At 39.6% G+C, this 14,167-nt stretch overlaps 1 protein-coding gene across 3 annotated transcripts in view; it reads right to left on the minus strand.

The window, feature by feature from the left end:
- The window catches only part of LOC126298417 (succinate--CoA ligase [GDP-forming] subunit beta, mitochondrial), an 81,445-nt gene that overhangs the window by 7,822 nt on the left and 59,456 nt on the right, over positions 1 to 14,167 (minus strand). For all 3 annotated transcript variants that reach the window (XM_049989741.1, XM_049989742.1, XM_049989743.1), the window contains exons 6-7: positions 9,753 to 9,933; positions 8,000 to 8,258 (exon numbers count right to left, since the gene is read on the minus strand). In XM_049989741.1, coding sequence (XP_049845698.1) covers positions 8,000 to 8,258; positions 9,753 to 9,933 — 440 coding nt within the window. The remainder of the gene's footprint in view (positions 1 to 7,999; positions 8,259 to 9,752; positions 9,934 to 14,167) is intronic.

The following is a 14,167-nucleotide window of genomic DNA, read 5'->3' on the forward strand; positions in this document are numbered from 1 at the left end:
CTGTCAGCCTTCTATCACAAATACATACTTAGCACAGTAAGCAGACCACCTGCTCAGAACTAAGGAAAGGGCACTATGGACCTGTTTCTCAATGCACAACACCACAGAGTCAACACCACTCAAGGGCATTTCTCCTGGCTACAAATGAGAATAACATTTTGTAATCCCAATTATGCTCTGACCTCACATTCTCATGCTACTACACAAGGCACAGAAGGGGTTATCGAGGGTGGAGATTTTGGCTAGGTGTCACGTATTATGGCCATGCATTGATGTTAGCACCAAATACGTGGTCCATGGCTGCCAAAAGTGTGCAAACCCAGTCAGATCTAGTGTCCACGGCCCACTCCTGATCCCCCATGAGACCATGTGTACATCAATTTTGCAGACCCATCTAAGATGTCTATGTCATGAATGACCTTAGCAGCTGCAAAGCAGGCCCTAGTGCCTCTCTTCACCACTGAGGCACCACTACACATTGCTGTAACTAACACGGGCTTACGTGTGCTCCGTTGTTTTTGCCAAAGAAGTGTCATAACACACCTTACCACCATTTCTTTTCATCCTGTATCAAATTCAAACGCAGAGTGGTTGCCCAGGACATTCCAGACCCAAATGAACAAAATTCAACAACAGCCACTTCAGTGGAAGTTCCAACACGCTTCCTCTGTTCATATAGAACTACCCCAGTACATGGCTGTTTCCCAATGAAGATTCTGCACAGGCACATTAACCATACCTTTATCAGTCTCCTGTACCTGACTCAGCGAGCCCTGTTCTCACAGCCACCCTGAACGGGCTCTCTAATATGGGTTCTCACATATGGCTATACACCAGGTTGGACTCTAGCGCGACGCTGCTGGTCACAGCCATGCACTGTATGGGGGCTTATGGCGTACGTAGATGTAGATTTAGGTGTAGTTGTAGATAAGAGAGGCTCTTAATGTTAGAGTTAGTGCCCAAACATTAGCACGTCATGCTACACTGGCATAGCTCTGACTATATTAACTAAATTATGTTACACTCCCAATGTGAATTCGTCAGGGCCCAAGTAACTATCCAACAGCACTAACCACTGCCTGCTACGCTTCCCAGCCAGGCCAGGTCATGGTCGCTGCCTGCCAGACTTCCACACAGTATCCACCAAAGCTCCTAATTTCTGCCATCGCTGACACAATGTTATGATCCCCACCCATCTCAACCCCCCTCCTCTCCCCCTTTGACCAGACCATCATAACAATGGACTACAGAGAAGATACACAGATTCAATCACAGGCACCATTTGAAGAAGATCTGTGCCATAAGGACCAAGTGCCCAAGGCCTTGCTCACACCTTTCGTTGTGAGCTACCTACTGGTAAACATGCTCGCCTATCCTCCCCTCGTAAATCGCTGCTCCTAATTCCACCTCTCGTACTAGCAGCCCAACGAACCTGTAAGAGTGAGGGGATCTAATATCTCATCACTCCTGAAATGTGAAGACAGTTCGGAGAGTAGTTACAATATTATTCCTGGGCTCATAGTTCCACATTTATAAGCTCTATGCCTACGGGTAAGTAAACTCACCACTCTATCAAAAGCAAATAACTTGTATAACAGATGAATCAAACAGTCCTTATTTCATTACTGGAGCCATAGTTAAGCTGCCTCAAATACAGAAATAAAGCTATTACCTCACATTATAGACCTGAACTTTGATTTGTAACGCTGTGGAGTGTGGCTTTCGTTCATCGATTCTGATTTGGGCTCGGATTACTTCCAGTTGTAATGTTTGCTCTTTACCAAGTTTGTTGCTTTCAACTTAGTATTTATCTTACATTCAACAAGCTATAGGGTATGCAGCTGTTACAAGATTAGCTAGAGCCAGGTCACAACACTTCAATGCTGGCATCTTATTAGAGTGTGAAAAGGTTATGTTGATACCATGCTCCAAGATTCTGAAGTACTCAGGTCCTGCCTGAGACTGTAATTAGCATAGCTGTGCTGTGGTTTAGAGCTGTTCACATGACTTTTCAAACTCCCAAGGCCATGGCAGTTAGTGTAAAATGAACAGGATTGCTCAGAGGCCCTGCTGACTCATGAGTTCCCGAGATGTCAATATTCCAGCCTTGGCGAAAGCTTAAAGGGAGAGTTGGACTGAAAGAACTTAGACAATGGCTTCATGCCATAGGGCATGCCCATCTATTTCTTTGCTTGCACCTTGCAACACAAAGTTTGGCTAGCTAGACAGTAACACATACCTTAAAAATTCCTCTGCTTCTACCACTTTTCATTTGGGAACAGTTAACAGCAGAACTCTAGAACCTGATGACAGGTTAACAAGAGTTGAAAGAGGAATTAAAGAACATAAAATCAGCCATAAAAGAGGTATAGAAATGTGGTGAATAAATTAACAACAAACTGGATTAAAATCAGGATGTGTTTTACTATGGAGGAACAGATAATGAAGCGAAGGCTTTATTATCAACAAAGAATGGAAAATGCAGAATGGACAGCAACAATATCATCTATACATTCTTTCAGAAGAAAACAGACATTGGGACTGCCAAGGACTAATTGAACTGAAAACGAAAATGACTACATTTTATCACATAATTAAGAGATGATGTTACGGTGTTAAACCACTTTCAAATTGCAAGTGAATGTAGACTCATAATATGCATAGTAAAATTAGATAAAAAGCTAGAAAGAAATGTACTAATCAGGCAAGTAGTCAGGACTGCAAATTTAAAATTTATCAAAGCACAGAGAGAGGTACCACATTAAATTAAGCAAAAATTTGACGTTTTTGAAAATGAAGGTCATACAGGTAATTATTTAACAAAAATGCCTATTCAAACAGTGAAAGACGTAGCAGGGATGAAGAACATGAAAGAAAAAGTATCAAACGGAATAAGGTAGCTATCAAACAGATGAGAACAGTTTCAAGCATACAATAACTTGATGAAAAGAGCATGTGTTGAATTAAACAGAACTCTTAATAGGCTGAAAAGGGCAAATAGCAAGACCTAAAACAGCCCGCTCTGTCCCCTCAGGGCAGAGAATGAAAAGTGCAAAAAAAACTCTCAATAAATGTCTTACATAGGATATGACAAGGCGCAATGAAAACTCAACTGAAAATCATACAACTGAAAAATAAAAAATAAAGTAAAATAAAGAGTATGAAGAAAACAAGACAGAAGCCAATGTTGGTTCAATTAAGGTGGCAAACAGCACAGCAACTAACAACAGAGAAAATGATGCAGAAGCATTCCAAAACTTTTTTAAATGTTAGTATACAACGGTGGTTTGAAAAGTTCTTGGAATCACCACGAGAGGTAAGCACTAGTGCAAGGAGTTGTTCACATAATATTGATTGGAATGTTGCCTGTAAACATGCTCTCTTGGAAGAGAGTTGTAGTGGTGACATGGCTCTGTTGTTCTTCCTGCAAAGAGAAAGAGAGAGAGAGAGAGAGAGAGAGAGAGAGAGAGAGACTCAAGCAGCAATTAAGTTCTTTGTAAAGAAAGGTATGAAAGCAAAGGACATTCATGCAGATTTCCAGAATAGACTGGGGGACTCTGTTCCTTCATATTCAACTGTTGCCAAGTGGACAAATGAATTTAAATTTGGTCACGAGAGCTTAGATGATGATCTGTGCAGTGGTCAGCCAAGATGTGTCACTACAACAGAAACCATTGCAACACTGCAAAAAATGGTCATGGAGGATCGGCGATTGAAAGTGCATTAAATCACTCATGCTTGGCAGATGTCATCTGAAAGGGTAAATCACATTTTAACTCAAGAACTAGAAATGAAAAAAATACCTGCAATATGGGTGCCGCAACTCTTGACGCTGGATCAAAAATGCATGCTGCCGGCATGGCAAAATTACACAAACTAAGGTATGAATTGTTGCCACAACAACCTTATTCACCTGATATGGCTCCGTCAGAATTCCATTTCTTCCCAAAACTGAAAATTTTTCTTGATGGATGAAGATTCACTTCAAATGAAGAATTGATAGCCAGAATTGACAACTATTTTGCAGGCCTGGAGGAAACGCATTTTTGAGATGGGATCAAGGCACTGGAATATCGTTGGACCAAATGCATTAATCTACAAGGCAACTACATTGAAAAAATAAAAATAAAAGTTTCAGTGATGTAAGTAATTTTTATTCTATTCCGTTCCAAGAACTTTTCGAACCACACGCATAGTTCACAAGACGAATCAGAAACACAAATAGTTAATGATGAAAGTGACATCATTCTGTAAGTATTGACAGATGAGGTGTACAAGCTCTTCAAGGTATGTGAAACAGACAAATTCCTGGAGGTGACTGAATCAAAGTGATTAGTTAGCAGAAAATTTATCAAAAAGAAACTAACAAAGTTTTTACAGTATTTTTATAAAAGAAGACAATTTCTGTAAACTGTAATAATGCTATAATTTTTCTACTTCACAAGAAATGGGACAGATAATATCTAAAAAGAACTATATACATATAAGCCTCTGAACTGTAATGTTCATGATATTAACTAAAATTATCATGAACCATCAAATAATTATACTTTAAACAAGTGAAGGAACAAGCTGTCTTTAGAGGTTAATATAGCACAGAGGACCATTTGCATGTCGTTATCTAAATGACTCAAGAGAACAACGAGTATGGAAAGGTCCTTTGTCTGGATTCCATTTATTTTGAGGAACTTTTTGATTCAGTATTACCAGTTTTGATTTATGGTAGTGAGTTGTTGTCTTATAATGTGAAAACCATTCAGAAACTGGAAGTTCCTGAGTACACAATGGAGAGATACATGTTAGCAGTTTTGAGGTAAGTAAGAAAAGAAATTAATCAGGAAACAGACTGGCATGAGAGACTTGTGGAGTACCATAATGAAAATGAAATTGAGATGGTTGAGACATGCTGTTAGATAAATGAATGTTAGACGGGCCATAGAAGTTATCCCTTTTATTTCCAGACATAAGAAAAGTACAAGGCAATAACCTGATGGAAAATGGGTAAACAGAGGGCATTAAAAACTCGCACAAGTTCCATAGATGTGTATAACAGAAGACTGTATGGTATGGAAAATTCTAGAAGTAGGCCTTTGTCCAGCAGTGGCTGTCAAATAGTTGATGACGATGCTGCTGCTCTCGATGATGACCTGTGTACCCAGTAGGCTCATCAAAATTTCAGTTCTGACCACTGAACGTAATTATTTACATGCAGTTAAACAGCGCAGGATGCAAATAGTATAGATCCATGTTTTATTACCTGGTATTAGTTCACCACAATACAGTGATTCCTATGACAGTGTCCTAACGAAGCCTTGCAATTATTATTTGCCAGTCTTTTATCCAATCCTCCACCTAACATACAGGAATGTTGCCTCTAACAGGTAAACTGCTCTCACAAATGTGATTGCTAGGCTGAATAAATGTCCAAAGGACTCTCTTGCAATCAAAACTCAACAGGAACTACACTGACAAAACATTCACAGTACAGCTTTTACTTCCAAACCTCTTGCAAACCAGGCAAATGAAACGAATAAGCTTCTGTCGTGCACAAAGAGATTACCCATACTATCAGTTAATACATACATGTAATATTGTCCCTGGATTCTACTTTTCCACTGTTCCCTGTAATAGTAGATGATAATATACTGAGAATACCAGATGTAGCATGCAATCCAGATTGTCTTCTTTCGTATGCAAAGAAAGGTGCAGGTTTTAATGGTTTCAGCAGTCATATTGTGATTTTAGTGGGCCTCTATACTGACAATGAAAGAAAATATAAGGCCTGTGTAATTACTTTAGGCAACCATTTTCACTTAATGCTGCAGGTGGAGGCCTTGTTTCCTGGAGAAAATTGCAAGTTCCCAGACCATAATGCCCCTACTCATGATGAGGGAGCTGACCAACTAATATATCTTCCCTCAATTCCACAACTCCCATATTTGCATATTATTAATCCATTGTATGGAAGAAGGAAAAAAACAGTTAATGACCTGCTATCCTATTTTAGCACCTTTCAAGGAATTTAAACAAATCCTCTGTGAAAAATATTATAAGATTCGTCCAACCATTCCCAGGTTCACGTCCCAGTCCAGCACACAGTTTTAATCTGCCAGGAAATTTCAAGAATCAGTATTGGTTGCAGTGATCCAAAGCAGAGATTCATTTACACTTTGTTAGTTCTGCAAATAGGAATTAAATGCATCAAGTCCCACAAAGATTTAGAGTGTTTTCAATATCAAATACGGCTTTACATTACATTATATGTCTGTTTATGTTATTTTGTCAAACTCCTGTGTGCAATACAAGCCAAGGAAAATATTTTTTCCTTCTCTAAGGCCGGCAGCATAATACACATCGGATAAAGATGCACCAGAATAGCTCCTTATAATAATTAATCTTTATTCATGACAGTCTGTTTTGGCATTTATCACCATTGTCAAGTACATCTAGAATGATATGACATCCATGTTATTTCATTAGGGAACTGTCTTATAACTGTCAGTGCTTTTACTAGATGGCAAATAAAGTAAATATACTGAAAATAATACATTAATTACGGCTTGACAGTAGTTTGACAATTCTACTCTTATGGCATTATGTGTGTATGTTGAGAGAGTAGAGCTGTCAAACTACTGTAAAACGATAATTAATGTATTATTTTCAATATATTTATATTATTTACTGTCTAATCAAAGCATAGACAGTTATTAGACAATTCACTAACAACATAATGTGGATATCACATCGTTCTAGATGAATTTGACATTGGCGATAAATGATGAAACAGTCTGTCATTTGAAATGGAAATGAAGTCTCATTCTTCTTGACAGAGCATCAGGGAATGATGAGGGAGACCCACACTGCCTTCCTAGGCAAGGTCATAATGGAAGTGGTTTACCGTTGCCTTCCTCCAACCATAATGGGGATGAATGATGATCATGAAGACAACACAACAACACCCAGTCATCTTACGCAGGTTCAAATCCCTGACCCTGCTGCGAATCAAACCTGGGACCCCATGCTCGGGAAGCGAGAATGCTACCGCAAGACCATAAGCGGCAGACTGTCTGTCTGTCATTAATAAAGATTAATTATTATAAGCAGTTATTCTGTTGAATCTTCCTACTAATCAAGGAAAATATGTCAAGTGAATGCTAGGGCAGTAGTTTTATTAATTCCCTGTTCTTGCTGAAGTTAGTTACTTGCCAACTGATAATTGTCAACATCAGAAATTACAAAAGGATGTATAACCAATTGTGTTTCATTGTACCAGCCTTAAAAAGAAAATATAACACTAAATATTGATGTCTCTTGACTTTCATTTTACACTTATTTTCAAATACCTGTGCCCCTTAACTAGAAGAGCACAAATCAAGATTTATCAAACAATGGAAAATTCAGGACGGAATGTAACAATATTATGAGAAGGGAAGTTGACACTCACCATATAGCGGAGATGTCAAGTCGCCAATAGGCACATCAAAAAGATTTTCACACTTAAAGCTTTTGGCCAATGGCCTTTGTTAACAATAGATACACACACACACACACACACACACACACACACACACGCACGCACGCACGCACGCACGCACGCAAATGCAACTCACACACAACTGCAGTCTCAGTTGCCTGAGACTGCAGTTGTGTGTGTGAGTTGCATTTGCACGAGTGTGTGTGTGTGTGTGTGTGTGTGTGTGTGTGTGTGTGTGTGTGTGTGTGTGTGTGTCTATTGTTGACAAAGGCCATTGGCCAAAAGCTTTAAGTGTGAAAATCTTTAAGCTGTGTCTATCAGTGACTCAGCATCTCCACTGTATGGTGAGTGGAAACTTTGCTTTTCATAATATTGTTACAAATCAAGATTTAAATTTTATTTGTTCAAGTGTGTGTCACAAAGATACAACTAAAGTTTGCACTTTATGATAACACATCATTACATTTATTTGAAATTTATGTTATCATAGAACAGATTTTGCATCAGTTCATCCAGAAAACTTACCTAAGCAACCAATGTTACCCGACATTCCAATGTAATTTAAATTATACTTTGCTGCTTCCACCTCTCTTGGATCAGTTTCTGAGGTGTTGTCAAGCGCAAAAATATCTTGCTGTCGAAATTTTGCATTGTCATCAAACTGGATTTTTGCATCAACTGCAACAACATTTCCTTCAACAGTTTCAGCCAGAGGGTTTATCTCCACCTGAATTGCATCCACTTTAAGAAAGAAGTCCCACAGCCTTTTAATTTCTGTTGCAGCCTATTAAATGTACAAAAATTTCAACTTTAAGAAAGATCATCATAAACAGTTTGTTTTAACAATTATATTAATGAAATCTCAAAATAAAGTGAAAAAAGATACCTGTCCTTAGAGAGGTCATCAAACTAACTGATCACGATTTAAAATGTAAGTGAGATGCTAATTAGTTACACATTTATACACTTCTGAAAGGTGAATTGTGCCTGTCAGAATCCATATTACTATGTGTTGAGCTCAGACTGCTGCAGTCATTATTTCCATATTTCTAGCACATGAATTTTTCACACTTTTGTATGATTAACATCTCAATTAGTGTCATTAGCTAGTAGATCTCATTGTAGAGCCTTCAAGTGTGGCCAACAGCAAAACACTGCACTAGCAGTCTTCTTTCAAAGTTACATCAAAGAGAACCAATGAACAGTACACATAATCGTATTTTAATTGGATTGTGTGGCCAAAGTCTACTGCTGCTCATCTCTCAATCCCTCTTCATTAAAATGCCACTCTTGTTTGCTAGCACTTGGAACTCAACTTTTTTTTTTTTCAGAAATACAAAGTTAGCTTCTTTTTAATTATTGGCTGTTGACGGTGAAAGACTTAATGTTCTTAGAATGAGAAGATGAGGTACTAATGAAAATAAAGCTGTGACAGCAGATAGCAATTCGTTATTTGGTTAGTTAAGCTGGTAAAATATTTTCCTGTGAAAGACAAACCCCAGGTTCAATTCGCAGACCAACATACAGTTTTAATCTGCCAGTAAGTTTCATGGTTTAACATTGGTTGTATTGATCCACACAGAGATCATTTACACTTTATTAGTTCTGCAAATGACAGTGTGCTCCAGCAGTGCTTACGGCAATTAGTTTGTATCTGAGAGACTGCTGCTACCATCCACAATGATGTTTTCCATGGTTTCCATACCTTTCTTCAGGCAACTCCAAAATGGCTCCTTTTGATATTTAATGGCCAAAGTCCTCCTGAATCTTTTCCAATTTGAGTTTGTTTTGTGCCTCTAAAGAAGTTGCTGAAAGCATTCACTCACCCACCCACCCTTCCTTCCATGAACAGAGCTAGTGATCTGGGTTACGTATTTGTGTTGTGCATTACCACACCAATCCACAAAACTGACTGAGCTGCACTACTGATCAGAAACCTAAGAGGCTTTTTTATAATGTGGGGCGTGGTCAGTACTGAATGGATTCAGAATAATTAGTCTCCACATCACAAGCACTGGAGTTTCATGCACAGTGGGGCCACGCCACAACATAACCCAGCGGTTTTCACCTTTCTTGATGTGTCCCTCAGTAATCAAGTCATTGGTTTGGACTGGTCAGCATTTACAGACAGAGAGAGGGATTGTTCTCCTGTGGCCACTTTTTCCTGAGTGTAATGATAAAACTGTCTATCTCAACAGTCTTCCACCAAAAAGTGATATTCAGTCATAAAAAAATCTAGTTTACTATTTTTTTTATTTCTTTTAGAAATATGTCTCACCTTATTTACTTTAGCACCTTCAAATCCGAGGAATTTTGCTATACTATTAGCTATTTCATCAGTTACACCTTGTGATATGTTAACTGGTACAGTTTTGATAAGATGAGGTGTCTTTTCTGCCACATTTTCAATATCTGTGCCACCAGATGGTGACGCAACAATAACTGGACCATTGTGTTCCCTGAAAAAAGTCAAGAAATTCTGATTATCAAAAAGTAGTTACAGAAGACTTTTGCAAATATTCACTTCTTAAGTAACTGTAAAAATGGTCCGTTATTTTCTAGAAAAATATAAATACTTGCCTCCGAGGAGACATAATCACAATAGAAGAGTTTCAAGCATAGAAAAAAGGGAAATCCATAATGTGCTGGGTGCTGTAGCTGTGCAGCTAGGTGGTACAACAACAACTACTACTATTGCTACAGAGCCAAAAAATAAATGGCTCTTCACTGGGAAGTCAAACACAAATTGTCTACCACAGAAAATAAAGAACAAGGGAAGTTTATCTGACCTGACTATCAGCATCCCAAACAGAAATATCTATAACCATCATCATCATCATCATCATCATCATCATCATCATCATCATCATCATCATCATCATCATCTACCATTTTAGTCATCAAGCCAGCAAGATGTGAGAGTCAAATTATAAATGTCATATCTCCACTACGTGGAATCAAAAATTCTTAAATAGGACTACACTGTGAGCACATAATTATCTGAGGCTAGAACTTACAGATGTTTTAGAAATTTTAGATCTCTAGAGAAATATAATCCCCACACACCACACTCAGACTCTAACAAATGAATATGCAGCTATATTTGGCTCATGATAAACAACCTTCACTCTTCACCCTTTGCTCCCTCTTTAAGGCTGGAAAACAAAAAGTTCAAGTTCCCAATATCAAGTGGATGAAACAGGTTCAGAAAAGAACTCTTAAATGCTATGAAAGACAAGGCTGGAGAATTCACACTCTTAAAAGTACCTACCGAGATGTCTCTGCAATGTTACATTCTGAGCCATTAACACAGAAAAATTATAATCAGAAAATCACAAAGAGAAACTGCCAACAGAAGAGAACAGATGGTAACCATTAAACAAACTCACAACAAAATAAAACAGGTGAACAGAATTTACTACAAAACTACAAGCAGTATAATGTGCATCAAGAATCTACATCAAAAAAGCAATAAATAAAAGTAACAAACTGAGTCAAATACGGGTGTTTCATGGGTATGTCATCTTACGAAAAAGTGCTACGAAATTCATGCTGTAATGGTGCCTGTCGTAGTGTTTGAGTGGGGATTGGGGGATTTGGGGGGGGGGGGGGGGTGGAGAGGAGAGAAGCAGAGAAGGAGAAAGGACTATGCTGGGGTGGGGAGTAGAAGTCTTGCGTCAAGCTGGAGTGGAGAGAGGGAAAGGGGTAGAGGGAGGTGGAGGCTGATGGCTTCACCTGAATCTGCAGTACAGCACTATTTCATTTTCATACTGCTGAGGCACTGTTTCTTACTATGATGCTTCTATTTAATGTGAGGATCTTCATGAAAATATTTTAAGTATATCTCACGCAGTATTAAAAAGTTTTACAAAAACAATTAGCTGTGCAACTAGCAGTAAATTCCCATTTAACTGTTGATAAACTGAATCATACACAACTGCCTTATAGCCTATGCCATCTGGATTCTTTGCACCAATACCAGTTTTTCTGAATTGCTCAGATGGGAATGCTCCCTGAAAAATACCCTTTGTTCCCACAATCCTCTGGACCGAACCTTCACTAATTCCTATCCTCCACCTCCCTCTACCCCTTTCCCTCTCTCCACTCGTGCCTGACGCATGGCCTTCCCCCCCCCCCCCCCCCCCCCTGCTCACGAACGCATCCTCCTCCCAAGTACAGCCTCCTAATATTTGACCTAGCAGTCCACTGTACTGTTCCCACCATACATCTCTGCACACTACCACAGGCACAATTACAGCATCCCCCCCCCCCCCCACCTTCCCTCGATGCTACACTGCTATCCCTCCCCTCCCCACTCCTTATCCCTACTACCCACCCCAGCCAAAATTATTACTCACCCAGGTGGGCCACACTGCCCTAACATGACAGTGACCACTCGCACACCCACACGTTTTATTTGTCTGATGAAAGGCTTGGTCCGACAGCTAAAAAGTATCTAACAGTCTATTTTTAAAAGCGACTGTCCACTGCTTAATGCCTCCTCTACTGCGTGTGCTGCAAGCTTTTCTTTACTATGAGTCCTTCCTACATTTTCCATTATAGAAAGTATCTCTCACTTAATATACTCCAATCTTGCATATGTCGTATTGTGTCCCTCAAAGCAGAGACTGTTTTAGAAGCTCCAGTATGCCCATACAAGCTTGTTAACTGATAATAGGAGAGTTAGCAGGAGACAATAGGAAGTGTTTACTGTAGTTAAAAAATAAGAAACTAAATACTTTTCTACTAGCTGCACTGATGACTTCCAGTTACTGAACGCATTCTTCATCCAATATAGCAGCCCATGTTTCCCAATCACCTCCTCAGTTGTGAAAAAGTGCTTAGTGGAGGAACATCATTTTGATTCACATACAGTAAAAAAAATTACAGTTATTGAGTAACAGCAAGTCACATAGAAATATAACAATATACTGTCAAAAATATAATTAAAAAAGCTCTTAGGGTGCTATCTTCATTGTTGTGAAGCACTGTAGGAAATGAAAAGACCCTGAACACACTGCTTGTTGGGGGGAGGGGGGGAGGGGGGGGAGGGGGGGGAGGCAACAAAGTTCCAGAAAGTGAAAGTTGACAGATATGCTGAGCTGGAAAACGTTTCAGTTCATTTGATACACAAAGCTGGGACTGCAACAATTTCCCCACATGTACCAGTAATTCAGGTAAGTGAGTAGGAATGAAACCAGAAAATTTTACTGTGTTTACTGGTAGTGGAATTGCTCAAAAAACGTGAATGAAGATGTCATTTCCATGAAAACTCTTGTCCTGGTATTCCTTATACCATACAATGAAGAGTGTGAAATATTAAATGCAGACAAATCAGTACTAGTTTTCACACTCATGCCTGCCAAGCCCTGCACAGTACAAAATCAAACTTGCCATACTAGAAAGCTCAGTGAAGACACTGAAGTTACTAGTACTTGTCACTGGTAAAGACACAAATCCATTTCGTTTCTTCTTCTTCTTTCTCCTCCTCATCTTTCTCCTCCTCATCTTTCTCCTCCTCCTCCTGCTCATAACTTTCTCCCTTCTTGAAGGCTGTCTCGTGATGTTCTTGTACAGGGTGTTTCAAAAAGACCGGTATATTTGAAACGGCAATAAAAACTAAACGAGCAGAGATATAAATACACCGTTTGTTGCAATATGCTTGGGACAACAGTACATTTTCAGGCGGACAAACTTTCAAAATTACAGTAGTTACAATTTTCAACAACAGATGGCGCTGTAAGTGATGTGAAAGATATAGAAGACAACGCAGTCTGTAGGTGCGCCATTCTGTACATCGTCTTTCTTCTGTAAGCGTGTGCTGTTCACAACGTGCAAGTGTGCTGTGGACAACATGGTTTATTCTTTAGAACAGAGGATTTTTCTGTGTTGGAATTCCGCCGCCTAGAACACAGTGTTGTTGCAACAAGACGAAGTTTTCAACGGAGGTTTAATGTAACCAAAGGACCGAAAAACGATACAATAAAGGATCTGTTTGAAAAATTTCAACAGACTGGGAACGTGACGGATGAACGTGCTGGAAAGGTAGGGCGACCGCATAAGGCAACAAAAGAGGGCAACGCGCAGCTAGTGTAGCAGGTGATCCAGCAGCGGCCTCGGGTTTCCGTTCACCGTGTTGCAGCTGCGGTCCAAATGACGCCAACGTACACGTATCGTCTCATGCGCCAGAGTTTACACCTCTATCCATACAAAATTCAAACGCGGCAACACCTCAGCACCGCTACCATTGCTGCACACGAGACATTCGCTAACGATATAGTGCACAGGATTGATGACGGCGATATGCATGTGGGCAGCATTCGGTTTACTGACGAAGCTTATTTTTACCTGGACGGCTTCGTCAATAAACAGAACTGGCGCATATGGGGAACCGAAAAGCCCCATGTTGCAGTCCCATCGTCCCTGCATCCTCAAAAAGTACTGGTCTGGGCCGCCATTTCTTCCAAAGGAATCATTGGCCCATTTTTCAGATTCGAAACGATTACTCCATCACGCTATCTGGACATTCTTCGTAAATATGTGGCAGTACAAACTGCCTTAGACAACACTGCGAACACCTTGTGGTTTATGTAAGATGGTGCCTGGCCACATCGCACGGCCAATGTCTTTAATTTCCTGAATGAATATTTCGATGATCGTGTGACTGCTTTGGGCTATCCAAAACATACAGGA

The sequence above is a fragment of the Schistocerca gregaria genome, chromosome X, assembly GCF_023897955.1.
Source record: "Schistocerca gregaria isolate iqSchGreg1 chromosome X, iqSchGreg1.2, whole genome shotgun sequence".
Lineage (NCBI taxonomy): Eukaryota > Metazoa > Arthropoda > Insecta > Orthoptera > Acrididae > Schistocerca > Schistocerca gregaria.